This window comes from Bidens hawaiensis, unplaced genomic scaffold, assembly GCF_021521415.1.
Source record: "Bidens hawaiensis isolate Kalapana, Puna unplaced genomic scaffold, B.hawaiensis_p1.1 tig00026016_1, whole genome shotgun sequence".
NCBI classification, from domain to species: Eukaryota; Viridiplantae; Streptophyta; class Magnoliopsida; order Asterales; family Asteraceae; genus Bidens; species Bidens hawaiensis.
The window spans coordinates 249,949-265,297 of NW_027494191.1; the positions used below are offsets into that span (position 1 = coordinate 249,949).

The 15,349-nt window shown below is 34.9% G+C and overlaps 2 protein-coding genes across 3 annotated transcripts; one reads left to right on the forward strand and one right to left on the reverse strand.

Annotated features, from left to right (window-relative positions):
- The first annotated feature begins 3,940 nt into the window (after window positions 1-3,940).
- LOC143572818 (uncharacterized) lies at window positions 3,941-7,071 on the forward strand. 2 transcript variants are annotated; one of them, XM_077057867.1, is made up of 12 exons: window positions 3,941-4,015; window positions 4,174-4,290; window positions 4,421-4,501; window positions 4,864-4,965; window positions 5,053-5,333; window positions 5,628-5,729; window positions 5,817-5,933; window positions 6,026-6,094; window positions 6,181-6,247; window positions 6,330-6,470; window positions 6,743-6,820; window positions 6,928-7,071. In XM_077057867.1, the coding sequence occupies exons 5-12, from the start codon at window positions 5,239-5,241 to the stop codon at window positions 7,027-7,029; spliced, it is 771 nt and encodes a 256-aa protein (XP_076913982.1). In that variant the 5' UTR covers window positions 3,941-4,015; window positions 4,174-4,290; window positions 4,421-4,501; window positions 4,864-4,965; window positions 5,053-5,238; the 3' UTR covers window positions 7,030-7,071. The 2 variants fall into 2 exon arrangements, with proteins under 2 accessions (XP_076913982.1, XP_076913981.1); XM_077057866.1 differs by having other exon boundaries at window positions 4,864-5,333.
- Window positions 7,072-7,208: 137 nt separating this feature from the next.
- On the reverse strand, window positions 7,209-11,146 carry LOC143572819 (uncharacterized). The gene is made up of 13 exons (XM_077057869.1): window positions 10,911-11,146; window positions 10,774-10,828; window positions 10,644-10,699; window positions 9,928-10,028; window positions 9,610-9,679; window positions 9,466-9,535; window positions 9,255-9,311; window positions 9,095-9,162; window positions 8,938-9,018; window positions 8,320-8,397; window positions 8,074-8,227; window positions 7,845-7,999; window positions 7,209-7,306 (listed from the first exon to the last, which is right to left on the reverse strand). Exons 1-13 carry the CDS (start codon window positions 11,034-11,036, stop codon window positions 7,223-7,225), a joined length of 1,155 nt encoding a protein of 384 aa, XP_076913984.1. The 5' UTR covers window positions 11,037-11,146; the 3' UTR covers window positions 7,209-7,222.
- Window positions 11,147-15,349: the final 4,203 nt, after the last annotated feature.

Below are 15,349 nucleotides of genomic sequence, written 5' to 3' on the forward strand. Positions count from 1 at the left end.
GCAAAAACATAAATGAAACATCACTGTTAGTATTAACCACCGGGGCAGCAGCAGCGGTTTTCAAGCTCTGGAAGACTGGTAGTTGCGTCTTGCTTCCAGCAGCAGCAGTTCGTTGTGCTCCCGTGATTGGCGGAGGCATTGGTGGCAAGGTCCTTGATGAGAGAGAAACCGATGATGGCATGGTTGATGATGCAGAGGTTGATTGAGAGGCCATTGATTGTGATATGGGTATGAAAAGATCAAAAATCGATATGAGTAATATGGATTATAGCACCAATTGCCCCACGGTGGGCGCCAAATTTTTTTAGACAAAAATCTACTAAGGATAAAGTATCCAAATCTGTTAAGTGAGGTAAGGTGCTAACTCGGTAACAACTAAGGTATGAATGAAATGTTGTTGAACTCAGTGATGTGATTATGAGGGAAAAAGCCCTTAACCAAGATAGTCTTACTTCGGTCAAAACTTATCAAGGTAATCTTTGATAAAATGACTTCGGTCAAGGATTAATAAGATAATCTTTGGTCAAATCACTTCAGTCAAGGATCAACAATGTAACCTTTGGTCGATGAGTATGTGATTATCGTGGTCTCCGGCACAAAAAACCCTCGGACGGTGAAAACTATCACCATCATTTATATTAGATAAAAAGGGTGTTACAATTGTTGTGGAGTAAATGATCGAGATTACAAAGTAAGCTAGTGAATAGAGAGAATGCTTGTTTCTGCTCTTAGTGTGTGAGATTATACATGTGTTCCCTACTCGATCATATCTCTATTAAATAATATAATATCACTAACAATATCTCCTAACTATCCAGAAGTCTTCCACCAGCCGCTCCACGACCTTTGACCACGTGCCAATAGCCGTCCAGTAGCGACATAAGCGGAAGAACGAGTCTTGTAGCTGTTATTGATATTTAAACATCCATCTTCACATGAGTTCGTCCACTAACAGCCACGTTGAATTAGGATCCCTGATCCATGCTCCAGCTGTAGAGTACTCTGTGAGGATAATTGATGCACGTACGTCTTAAAATTGCCACACATGTCTAACACATCACCATACTAAACGCAATCATTAGTAAACAAGTAATACCGAGAATCGTCAATCCTTTATATCCGGATACATATTTCAATGATAAACTATCCATAAGATAGTCAAGGATAAAGGATACTCAGTATAAAAATCATGGCCTAACACTTATGTATCTTACTAAATGTACAAGACCTGACATTTCTTTTGCAGTTAATTTATTGGGAAGATTAAGTTCATCCCCTACTAAAAGACATCTGAATGGAATTAAACATATTTTCGGTATCTAAAAGGAACTGTTGATTTAGGTTTATTTTATCCTATCGATTCAAAAGAATGGTTAGTTGGTTATGCAGATGCAGGTTATTTATCAGATCCTCATAAGGCAAGATCTCAAACCGGGTACGTGTATAAGAATGGTGGAACTGCAATTTCATGGCGCTCTCAAAAACAAACACTTGTTGCAACATCCTCAAATCATGCTGAAGTCGTTGCACTACATGAAGCCTCTAGAGAGTATGTTTGGTTAAGATATATGACACAGTTCATAGTAACTTCTTATGGACTAGAGAAAAATGGAAGTCCTACTCCAATCTACGAAGACAATGCAGGTTGTGTCTCACAGATGAAAGAAGGGTATATTAAAACTGACCGAACAAAACATATACCTCCAAGATTCTTCTCACACACTCAAGACCTTATTAAAGATAAACAAGTTGAAATAAGATATGTTCAATCTAGCAACAATTCAGCTAATCTCTTCACAAAGGCACTCCCTACAACGATATTCAAGAAACATGCTAATGATATTGGCATGCAACATGTACGGACAATGTAATGCCTACAACTTGAGGGGGGGAGCTATATACTGCACTATTTTTCCCTTAGCTAAAGTTTTTCCTACTGGGTTTATTTAGCAAGGTTTTTAATGAGGTAGTACTTCAAGATTAGAGTCAAGTTTGAAAATGTATCAACCAAGGGGGGAGTGTTGTAAATAATTAAGTCAACCATACAATAAATGGATTGATACATTTTCAAAACTTAGGGTTAATCTTACTTACCTAGTTGTCTCCTAAATAGTTATCTTTGTCTACTAAATAGTATTGTAATTGTAGTATAAATACTACCTCAATGGTAATGAGAAAGATGCACCATCTTGAGTAAACTCAAAAATTTTTACTACTCCTTTATGTAATCATCTCTAAACTTCTTAAAGTATTTCAATAATCTTGTTATAATTATAGTTATATTATAACAATATCTATAATATATATAAACGAAAACATCAAAATCTTACGTGTCGCGATGTGGTCGCTTCCTCTTTTTTTAAATGGAGGTTTCTCATGCATTTGACCCGAATTCACGAGTATGGGTCTTACCAAACCCAGATATTCCTTAAACGGGTTATAACATCTCATTAAATTAAAAAAATAATCTCACCAAATATTTGATAAAAAAAATTCTATAAAGTAGGAATATATTAAAAAATATATATAATTTATTTAAAAAAGATATATACTATTTATAATTAAAAAACCAATTTTATGGTAAAAAAAATAATAAACGGATCTTGGATCTCATCAAACTCATATAACTTTTAAACCGGGTTATAACATCTCATTTATTTGTGAAACAATTTAATATCAAACCATAAGTTAATTATTAACTTTCATACAATAAAAAAAATAAAAAATCAAAAAATAGATAAATATTAAAAAACAAATAATATAAAACAACCCCCATAATACGGGAGGATAAAACTAGTATATATATATATATACTAGTTTGATCCTCCCGTGTTACGGGGGTTTATTTAAAGTTTTATTTTTAGTCGTTTTGCTATTTATGATGATATATTTTAAATTTTTAACGTAGTTTAGTTTTAATTTGATACATATATATATATATATATTAATTTGTTATTATATTTTTTCAAGTTGGGTTATTTTTCAATTAAGATGTGTAGGTTTTTTAGATTTTTAACGAATAAACATAAACGAACACGAGCATGTTGATTTTTTTAAATGAAAAAACATGAACACAAATAGTTGTCTAATGAAAGAGGGGACGTTGATGTAGTTGACGATGGTGGGTAGTATCAAAAGTTAACCGGCGGACAAACCAGCAACGGAGAACATGTAAAGCATATAAAATTAAATTAGGGTATGATGATGAAAGTGTGTATCAATAAATGAGATCTTATAACTCATTTGAGGGCTATTAGGGTTTGGTAAGACCCATAACCCGTAGAAGTTATACTTTGATGATTAAGGGATTATTTCACAAATAAATGAGATGTTATAACCCGTTTAAGGGTTATCTGGGTTTGGTGAAACCCATTATCCGCGAAAATTATTGTTTCATTATGAAATAGTTTCATAATTAAATGAGATGTTATAACTCATTTAAAGACTATTCGGGTTTGGTGAGACCCATACCCGCAAATTCGGGTCAAATGCATGAGAAACCTCCATTTAGAATTCAAACAATCTGGTGGCTCTAGAGAATGGGGGGAACAGCCTGAGAGCGACACCTAGGATTTTTTGGTAGGAAATTATATTGATAGTTAGATATTATAAACGAATAATATAAAACAACCCTGTAATATTAGAAATAAAAACTAGTGTATGTATATTTGTTGAATAAGCAATAAATTTTTACGTATAATTAAAGAGAATATAAATTTTGTGGGTAACGTGGATTCGAAATTGATGGATATTCTTATTAATTTAAAATTTTGCCGGTAAAATCGCACTTATTTCCCCCAATTGCAAGGAAAGGTGCTCTTTTTCTATTCAGCTTCCACTACGTTTTTGACATCTAAAGTCAACGTTACTTTTCATTCATTCAAATATAGACACAAAATATATGCATATATATTATTAAACAAGATTCTGCATATTATTTGTTTCTTGATCTCTGAATTCATTTTAACTTTAAACTCCGTCTTCTCTGCAAGCTAAGCACATGAAGAACACTTATGTAAGTTGCCTTTGTTTCATCTGATATTCAAATAAAAGTTTTGCATCCAATGATCAAAAAATGTTTGCATATTTTTTTCAAATTTGATCATTCTTACCAACATTTCATGTTAATGAAAAATGAAAACAAATATACATGAATGACTGATCGCTTTGTAGGTCAAGTTGCCAAGAAAGAGGCAAAAATCAGTGATTTGCAGCATTCTTTTTGGTGCTATATTAGTTTCATCGGCTTTCTTTATAGCAGGCGCGATTGTAGGTGTAAGTCATAAACAGGTACACCCATCGTTGTCTAAACTAGTCGTTTCTGAACATGAGCTCTTGGATTTGAAGTTCGAACCACTTAGCAGCCCTTGATCGCACTTAACACTCATGTTACTCGTTTTGTATTCATTGATTTTATTAGCTCCAACAGTTGCGAGCAATCGTGGTTCAGAAGTTTCCAGAACTACAGCAGACTGAGGCTACACCAACAAACGAATGCCAGGTTCGTTCTGAATAATCTTCAAATTTCTTGATATATATAAAGATGAAAGTTAACCCTTTACAATTGCTTCTTAAAGAATCTATATTTTATTTCCTTGATCTACAAAGATGAAAGTTGATCTCTAAGTTTCTTGATATAAAAGATATCTTTTACAACGGTCGTCAAGAATCAATATATAAGTTTCTTGATTTATGTAGATCAAACTTGAACTTTTGACTATGATTTTCTTAACGAATCTGTCTTTAAGCTTCTTGGTCTACAAAGATCAAAGTTATCATGCAATGTTTATTTCAAGAATTTATATTTAATTTTCTTGATTTATAAAGATTAAAGTTGATCTTTTCACAATGGCTTTCTTAAAGAATCAATGCAGTCTTGATGGAAGTGAAGCTTTACCTAAAGGTATTGTAGTCAAAACATCTGATCTAGAGATGCGGCCATTATGGGGACCACTTAAGAAACGGGTGCGGACCAGGTTCTCTGTTCTTTTAAAACAAAAAAGTCGACTTGGAAGTGTTCATATGTATAACTAATTTTATGTCGTGTATCAGAAGAACCCCAAATCACCAATGAGCTTGTTGGCTATGGCAGTTGGAAAGAAGCAAAAAGCAAATGTGAATGAAATGATTAAGAAGGTAATTCATCAAAGTTTTCTAGTGTAACTTTATACTCCATATAAAAAACAATTTTGTATATTCGTCTTGTATTGTTTCCTACAGTTCCCAGCATTTGTGATCATGCTTTTCCATTATGACGGGATTGTGGATGAATGGAAGGATCTAGAATGGAGTAGTCGCGCCATACATCTTTCGGCTATTAGTCAAACAAAGTGGTAAGTTTCTAGTTTCCTTGTCTTTTTCTCTCTTAGCCACCTCTTTGTTATTGGTAGGGTACTACAACTATTATTAATACTTTATGTTTTCTTGTTGTTCCGATTCTCTTAGCTACACTTTATATAGTTTGTTTTTATCTAATATACTACGCGTCAAAAAAGTAGTCAAGGGTGTAAGTGGGAGAAGCCTCGCTATCTTCTAGATAGAGTAAAGATCTCCCTAGACCTATCATACGAGTGGGTTACTTTTGCTTGTTTGTTATTGATTCTTACTATGGTGTATGGATGGTACAGGTGGTTTGCTAAGAGGTTTTTGCACCCGGATGTTGTCTCAGAGTACGCTTACATCTTTCTTTGGGACGAAGATCTTGGTGTCCAAAATTTTGATGCCGGAAGGTTATTCATCTGTTTAACTTTACGTCTTTTTAGAAAGTCAAAACATCAAAGGAATGTGACTTTTTATGGGTAATATTAATGATGCAGATATGTATCGATAATTAGAAACGAAGGGCTTCATATCTCACAGCCTGCAGTTGACCCTGAGAAATCAGAGGTGCATCATGAAATGACAACACGAGAAAAAGGGTCAACAGTACACAGGTAAACAATTGACCCTCAAAAGGTCAACTAATATGGTTGACCTCAAAAGTCAAAATTTGTCTTATGACTGAAATCTGATGTGACAATATCAGAAGGATCGAAAGAATGAGTCGCTCGAAAAAGAACTGTTACAGGAACAGTACAGATCCTCCATGTACAGGGTAAGACACTAAAACATTCATTCATTAGCATCAAAATGAAGTTCCTTTCTTTTAATATAGTGGAGCAATGTGATGACTTAACTTAGGTGGGTTGAAATGATGGCTCCCGTTTTCTCAAAGGAAGCATGGCGGTGCGTATGGTATATGATTCAGGTAAACCACATCATACAACACAATCACTTTCTTGAAAATATAATTTTTCTCACAAGGGCCATTTGATTTTGATTTGTTACAGAATGACTTGATTCACGCGTGGGGGTTAGACATGCAACTGGGATATTGTGCACAAGGTAATAGAACTCAGTATATCGGGATTGTTGACTCGGAGTATGTTGTTCACTATGGTCTTCCAACACTTGGGGGATCAGAAAACAAGGTCTGTTTGTCTACGGCATATTCTGGACTTATCTGTTGTCATAAATCGACTTTTTTTTAACCATTTTACATAATTTATTTATTTTTAGTGAAAATGACAACAAGTTAAATAGATAAATAAATTCTTAGAATGTTTGATTAAGTAAGATGGTTTAAAAGGTCGATTTTTATAAGGATGGTTGACTCATGCACATGGCTTGATTTTTGAGGCATGAGTATGTAGAAAGGAATGGTGCATATGTGATCATGTGAATTTATTATTTGTTTATGCAGACAAATAGTGAACCATCAAAACAACCTTCACAAGATACAGTCTCATTGGAACCCAGTCACATTGATATAAGAACTGAGGTAGGTTATACAAAAGACATTTATTGGTATACATATTTGACCAGAAAAGCCGAAGGGCATATTTACATTGACAAATTAAATTATAAATCTTGAATCTTATTTGGCAGGTTCGAAAACAGTCATTTAATGAGCTAGAAACATTCAAGAGAAGATGGCGAAAAGCAGTTGAACAAGATAAGTGTTGGGTTGATCCGTACAGCCATCAGTGACACTAACTTATTATCACACAAAATCCCTTTGTTTCCAGGATTTTATAAAGTTACAATAGCCTAACAAGTATGCATCCTTTCAAATTCTTATTTATCTTACAGATAACAATAATTAATCACATGTATACCATACTTTTTTCCATTATTCTCACATGAAAAAAGGTAATTTGGATAAAGAAATGTGATCAAGATATCAAATTCGAACCTTTCGGCTAATGAGTCCAGCAATAATGCTTCCAAGTTCTTCACCCGAGTCCTCCTGTACATGATGCCCTGCCTGCAAACCAAAGTTTGCAACTTAATTATTTGGGTTATATTATTATTTTCAATAGGTCTGATGGTAAATAAACAGAAATATTAGCAAATTATAAACAGTTAAATGACCAGAATGTATTACTTTTACTCCATACAACCAATTAGATTGTTTTATTTAATTTAATAGATTATTAAGTGGGATTATGCCGGTACGTTGTTATTGTTGTTAGTTACAACCAATGATATTGCTTCAGTTGAAAAATTAGATTATAATGATATATTCTTTTAACCATATTTAATTCACAAAATTATTTATGAAAAAATAACCCAATATAATTGCAATTTATACAGCCAATTAAATTACTTTATTTGGAAATTTAGATTATTATTGTAATGATATAATTTTTAACCATATTTAATTCACAAAAATACTTAGGAAAAAATAACCCAACGAAAAATTGACCGTTTTGACCTGCCACCCGACCCAGCCACCAACCCCCCCCCCCAAAAAAAAAACACACACACACACCCACACACTATTCGACATGTTTGATTAGTACCATTGGAAGTTCAACTAGTCGATGTTTCGTAGCGTTGCAAAAATCTTCAACTCCATCGAAATCCAGCCATCGGTCTCTTAGGCCCCAGCAAATTGAAGTTTTGACTTTCCAATCGTCATCCATCAGGATCTTTCTCATTTCTTCAACATATTTCTACACATAATCAATATTCCAAATATATAAAAACATCTTCAAATTTTTGAAGTGATTATCTTTATGTATAGCATCTTAAGTTCCTTTTTCATTGAACGAGAAATTGCATTAAGAGCAAAGCCAGATGAACCCGACGTAAGATATGGTCGCCTATACACCATTGCGTCATCTTCTTTCATTTTGTAGGGCCCACAGCTTGTTAAGGCTTTATCACTCGCCCTTAGAGGATCCTAGTTAACAAAATGTTAAAAAAAATTAAATCATTCATTTAATATTCTAAATGTAATTCTAATAACATGTATTGTATTAGTATGTCATATACCTGTGAGAATATTTCACCCAACAAAAAGTTACTGAATATAGACAACGTTGAAGGCAGGTTCGCATGCTTGGCCGTTAGCTACAGTCATTGAACCAAAATTTTTAATTTAATATCTCGTTTTCCAGATACGTGGGTGTGAAATGACTAAAATACCCTTAGTATTAAAAAAACAAAAAGAGAATTTAGAGAGATTTGGCATTTAATGTTTTGTTTGTTTCCAATATGATTTATATACTAAAAGACAAGAGTAAGGGTATTTTAGTCATTTCAACTTATCTAGAAAATCTAACGGCCGTCCATTCGAAGGACTATCCGTGCTACATCTTAAAGATATTGAGGAGCATGCGTGTAATTTTTCAAACATAAGGGGCAAACTTTCAATATGGACATGCCACATGGGCCACCCGAGTAACTACTCAAAAAACATATTTTACAGTTTAGTAAGAAGTTAAACATATTGTCTGAGCAGTTTTAGCTTTGAAAAATTGGTTAAACAGTATTTACAAAAGGTAAGGGTATGTAGGAACATCAGTCCCTTCAAATTTTAAATTCAGTACAGAATTATTATGTCAATAATCAATGTTAACAAAATTGCTACAGTAGAAATAATGTGCATACCGGAGGATTAAGCAAAATGAGATCATTCAACTTCTCCTGATGTGTGCTTGCATATATAACAACAATGGGTGCAAAATAATCCTGCAAGGTTTAGATATTCATTTTTCAACTTTCAAGATAAATTAATAAGTTAAAGTGGATACAAAAAGTATTTTACCTGAACAACTAGTGAAACCTTATTGACACCAAGTTCATCAATAACAGATTCCAGTGCTGAAACAAATTCTGTGTACCAACAAATACAGCATAAGGCTAAGTGATGTATATTCTGAATTTAAAATGTAAAACAGGAATTAAAATCTGAATTTATTTCTTACCATCTAAGGTGTAATCAAATCCATATTTGGGTTGAGGCTTGTCTGAATATCCAAAACCTGTAAGAAGGAAAAGTCAACCTCGTCAAAGCTACTGGCACGTCATCAAATTGACTGTTGACCACGTCAAAGCTTGAATGAACTACGCAGCTATGCAATAGGCACAAAGCGAACTATTTTTTTCGCCTATTACTAAAAAGCCTGAATGACTTACCTAGCCAATCAAAAGTGATGGCATGATAATCCTTGGATAGTAGTGGAAGTACCTTGCGGTACGAATAAGCCTATAACTCACCAATTAAAGGGAGTTATTATTAGTCCTCTTATCTTATGTTAAAATCTAAAAAATAAGACTCACCTGTGAAGGGAATCCATGAATTAATATAACCGGAGGTTTATCAGCATTGCCACTTTCTACACAAAACCATCTGGTGCAAAATTATATATAGAGAGCATGTTTCAATCGGTACGCCCTGCAAATAGCCCACTTCAATTACTGCATTACAATCACCTAACTCACTCATTTTTTAACCCTCCATCCTATGTAGATTGCAGTATTTGACCAAACTAAGTTAGGCAAAAATGTTGACTTTGACCATCAAGTCGAAGAATTATTATTGCCGTTTTCATTGGATGGGTGAGTAGTTTTAAAGAATAATAATACTTTAAAGAGTACCTGAAAAGATCTGTTGAAGCTTGAGAATTGCCACCCATTGTAAGACCAAATATTGGATCTTTGGCCTTTTCACCAGTGCCATACACAGTATGTGCTTTCATCTAAAGAGTTAAATTGTTAGAAAAAGAAAAATAAAAGTAAAAATATGGTGTGCTGCAATTAGGGACAGCAATTGCTGACACGACCCTGAACCCGACACTAAAAAAGACAGGTTTTGGGTCGGCTAACACTACCCATTTGAAAAACGAGCCGTCGCCTAACACGACCCATTTAAAAAATGGGTGGTTGGGTTGGGGTTGACTCGTATAAAATTGGTTTGAGTGTTTGACCCGTTAACCCTTTTAACTATTTAAAAAGAACTTTTATAATTAGATTTTTATTTAGATTTTTTCCATTTTCCATTTTCCATTTTTCCGAAGACAAGTTTGCAATTCATTTTCAAAATTTTTAATAACTACCAAAAAAAATATTCATATTACTCATTTACTCTACGACTCTAAACTATATAAATTTTGTTTTCAAATTCTTTTTATAGATGGTTTAAACACTTAAACGGGTCAACCCGAATTTATGTGTGTGTGGGTTAGGGACCTAGGGTTGAAATCTTTGACAACATGGGTTGGGTTCTGGATGCACATTTCAACCCGACATTATTGACACCCCTATCTCCAATCATATATGATATTAAATTAGGATTTGAATAAACAGAAACTCACATATTTTCCTTTCTTAAACCATTCATCGGCCGGATTTGGTCCATCCGAATATTTTCCTGCTCAAAACAATGATTGGTAAACCCGAAAACAATCACAAAAATTCATTCATAAAAGATTACACAACAAAAACCTCCACTAAAAGAGAAGCCATCTCCAGCTGAAACAGGAGCATCCAACAAAAAACCCTGATTGAACAGCTTAAAATTTAAACATATATATTGATAACGAAACTAAAATAGAAATTAGAAACGAAACACGCATGCATACATCATCGGCATCATTGTTGATGGATTTGCAGGTGAATGCGATCGATCGGTTTGTTGCCTGTGGAAGAATGCGATTGAGGCGGCGATACGGCGGAGATGCGGTGAGCGGATGGAGGACGGAGAGCATTTTGGGGATGGGATTTGGCGCGAGTGAGTGGAAGGAAGTTCGTTGGCCGTTGTCTTTATTTTTGAATCGTTGAATAGAGAAGTTATGTTTGGTTCTTATTCTTCATTTCATTTAATGTTATTATTATATACAAGATATCATCTTTTTCATATATCTCCAAATGCATGGGTGTTAAGGTTATATATTATATCCAACTAAAAATAGCATAGAGGCCATACGGACACCCTCTAACTAACTCGTATTCATTTGATGTTATACGTCTCTATAGTATGTGATGGTACGTATAGAGATGTACGGCATGTTATTCGCTCGAATATCGTATAACTGATGGATTGATAACGGTTAGAAGAGTAGAAGGTTGTGTATGTTTTATTTGTGACAAGAGGGGTGTTCCTTTAACATGACGCTCGTACATCATGACCTTTTTTTATGTTTCTTGTAGGGAGAAGCTAGTCAAAAATCTTAAGTGTGCATCATTGTGTATAAAGGTTTAGTGTACAACAGTTGAACAAGTTTGATACAAAATTAAATGACGTTTCTAATTATGAATTTGGATAATATAGTAAAGAGTTGATCAAATTTTAAGCAAATGCGTGAGTTATTGCATTTAACCTGGTTTTTGGTTTTAAGAATTATAGAGGTAGGGTGATGAAAAGACCCAAATACCCTTAAGTAATACCCGCGGGTCAACTAAAAGCTCATCACAAGTCACCCGCGGGGCGTACGAATCATCCGCATAATCACCTGAGGAAGAAACACCCTCATGGCACATGCGGAAACATCCTAGCACCCTCAGAAGTCATCCACAAGAAGGAATATCCTTCCGTGTAAATGACCACGATGTAATGCTCCGGGACAGCTGTCAGTAATCAAATACCTTTTAGAAGATTTACCAAGATTCTTTCTTGAGCAATACGTGATCTCTCGACCAATTGACAAAGGACACCTGGCAAGGCCGTTATAACTGTGCACATGGCTAGTGTTGCCTTTCAACCTATATCAGAGGGACGCGTGTCCAGGTGGTTATCACATGCAACGTATAACTGAACCTACCAAATGAAGACACGTGTCCAGGTGGTTACGAGAGCATCTTCTGAAAATGACAGCTGGCCCAATTACCTTCCCACACCCCTCGGCTATAAATACCCTCTCAATCATCATGAGGTATTCATTCACTACCACTATACTCTCTCAATTTTCTTAGTACTTTATCTTCTACAGAACTGTACTTATTCTCACGCCGGAGGGTGGTTACGAGAAGACCCCCCTCTTGTCCTTCCCGTAACGAGCTCACGGTGTCTATTTTGCAGGTTCACGTCACTGGACTTTGGGGAATTGTGTTCATATTGTATTGGCAGTTAAACGTATCCTACCCTGTTGACTCATTGGATCTAAGACCCGTAAAAGGGGAGTAGATCCGTGTTTCTTAATTGGTGCCATCCGTATTTTTTTTTCGTTAGAACAACAATCAGTTTTTGTTTACGATATGAGCCATCTTCCTGAAGGGCCGACGGGGACTCTCAGACAGAATTCACGTGTTACTAATCTAGAAACATGTGAAGGAGCAACATCATTGTTTGCTCGAAATCCGACTCCTGGTGCACAGGATGACGTTGTGACACCTAGAGGTTTTACCTTAGGTGGTTCATCAACTCGAAGACATTTCACCCCACTAGCAGACGTTGCACCGGTGGATACTAGAAATGTCACAGCACCAACTGGTCCTACCCCTAATGATTTAGGGGGAGTTACAGCTCTTAGAGGTTCCAATTTGGGAGATCTTGGGCGAATTATGAGAGATAATCGCCAAACTCATTCAGAGTTAGACCTTGTGGAAGATTCTGGTGATTCTATCCCAGCAAGAGCTCGTTTGACTAGCTCTAGATCTGGAGGACTTCTATCTCCGGATGATTGGCTCTGTGTCTGGCAAGAGAATTTGGCTGCTGAGTACGAACGAAGGGTACGAAACGAGCGTTTCCACGCTCGTACCCTAAGTTATGATGACTCCCCTAGGAGATCTGTTTCTCCTCTGATAAAGGGTAGTCACATTCAGTACAGTCAGCAAAGGGAACAGAATTTGGGCGAAACGCGAAGGTTGCGCCCTCTTCCTCGTATTAATATGTGGGTGCCATCATACGAGGATGAGCCGGACGGTCACGATTCAACATACCGTCCTGAGGGCAGTTATTACAGCGGGGACAGCCGACTCCCGTCATACGGAGGGGTTAGTCATCCGCGACCTCATGTTCGTCATGCGGAGTACTATAGCGACGCTGAACATGATTTTTCCAAACCATACAGTCCAGAATCTTTTGCCGAGAAGTCAAAATTTATTGCAAGTATCGCGACGGCTCCGTTTCCGATGAATGCAAAAATCTCGACATCTGTCGGGACATATAACGGAATGACGGATCCCAGCGATCATTTGTTGAGATTTGTAGCTGTTGGAGGAGTAAGTGGTTGGACTCTTCTGTATTGGTGTCACATGTTTGCATTGACATTTACTGGAGCCGCCCGGTAATGGTTCGAAAAATTGCCCGGCGGACAGATCAAGAGCTGGAATGACTTTGTAGCAAAGTTTTCCCAACACTTTAGTCAACAAAAGAAACACACTTGTGACCCATCCGAAATATTAGATGTAATAAGGCGAAATAATGAATCTATCGAAGATTTCATTACTCGTTTTAACAACGAGAGCCTTAATATCGGAGGGGTTAGTGAAGATATGCTGAGGGGAGCATTCCGCAAGAACGTGAATAGCGACGCCTTGATCCGTACTATAACGGGAAGGGACGAAATGCCCGAGTCTTGGGACGAAATTATGAAGGCAGCTGTCACACCCCAACCTACGGCGGAAATGCCGGGACGCGAACTGATTGTCACAGCTCTCAAGGTTACTATCATGCAATATAAGTTTCAATATCTAATTAATAATTTCAAATAAAACAAATATTCATGTACATCAAATTAATAAATAAACAATTACATTAAACATCCAAAATTAAGTTCTTGTGTCTTTTCTCTAACATGCATCCTAAGTTGCTTCAAACAATTTTGATAATCACGTCACACGATAACCTGCATATGCGTTGAAAATAATATAGTTTGTCAACACAAGGTTGAGTGAGCAACACACCAGTTTAAATGTACATATAGTATATAACAAAAATATGTAGTTGCAACAAGTCATATGAGAATAACAAATTAACCAAATAAGCAAGTATAACTGAGATGTCGAGAAGCACAAAGGCTAACGACTGGCGTATAATCATACTAGACTAAGATTATGTTGGACCTCTCCGAATGCGAAAGCATACAAAGCAAATAAGCACATAAACAAGTAAAGTATAAGTTGTTAACACATAAGACAAAGTTGCAGTTTAAAGTATAAGTATATACTGAGAAATATATTTACGCATATGTCCCCAAAACGTGAGAAAAAGAGTAAAAAGAGGGGAATGTGGTACTCACCTTAGCAATAAGCAAGAGACAAACGAATGTGATAAGAATCGGTAGTAAACAAGAGTTACGCTCTTCGGAAGTTATGACGAGAAAACCTAAGTAACAATAGTTGCGGAAAAAAATAGATTAAATAATGAACTTAAATAAAGAAGGAGATTCGTGAATTTGATAACCGGATATACATTTACGAAACTTAAGTATTAATAAATTTATTATCAAAGTTTTATAATACGATTTAATTATATAAAATACTTAAACAATTATTTGTAAAACTTTAAATAAAAAGATTTATTTTAAATGTTTAAAAATACAAATATGTTTAATGTGTGTATATATAACTAGACTAATAGTAAATAATAATTAATAATTAATAATAATTTTATATAATATTTTTATAAAATATTTATACTATACTTTTAATATGTTACACGACGAGCTTATATTAGAGGTATGCCTTAGATTAAAACTCTTTCGAAATCATAAAACCTTTATCAATTTTTAATAACTAATATATATATATACATATATATATATATATATATATATATATATATATATATATATATATATAAAACCAAAATTGAGAAAATGGACTAGTTTAAGCGTCGGTTTTAATGAAAAAACAAAAACAAATTAATTAAGAGTTTATATATATATTTAAAATGTTAATTGATGTTTAATTATAAAAAATAAAAAAAATGTTTCAAAAATTAAAACACCTTGGCCGGGACTTGAACATGCGCCAGTAGCTGGTTCAACAGAACATAAACGTAGCCAGCAGACCAGCCGCGCTGTTGGGTCAATTTGTTAGGGAAATAATAACAATCACTTAAATACATATACAAAAGAAA

Coding starts and splice junctions, on each gene's coding strand:
- LOC143572818 (XM_077057866.1), top strand. CDS start 5,239: ATGCTTTTCCATTATGACGGGATTGTGGATGAATGGAAGGATCTAGAA. Junction 6,095..6,180: donor ACAGATCCTCCATGTACAGG/GTAAGACACTAA, acceptor GACTTAACTTAG/GTGGGTTGAAATGATGGCTC. Junction 6,248..6,329: donor GCGTATGGTATATGATTCAG/GTAAACCACATC, acceptor GATTTGTTACAG/AATGACTTGATTCACGCGTG.
- LOC143572819 (XM_077057869.1), bottom strand. CDS start 11,036: ATGCTCTCCGTCCTCCATCCGCTCACCGCATCTCCGCCGTATCGCCGC. Junction 9,019..9,094: donor AGGTTTCACTAGTTGTTCAG/GTAAAATACTTT, acceptor TAAACCTTGCAG/GATTATTTTGCACCCATTGT. Junction 8,228..8,319: donor TGGGTGAAATATTCTCACAG/GTATATGACATA, acceptor TTTGTTAACTAG/GATCCTCTAAGGGCGAGTGA.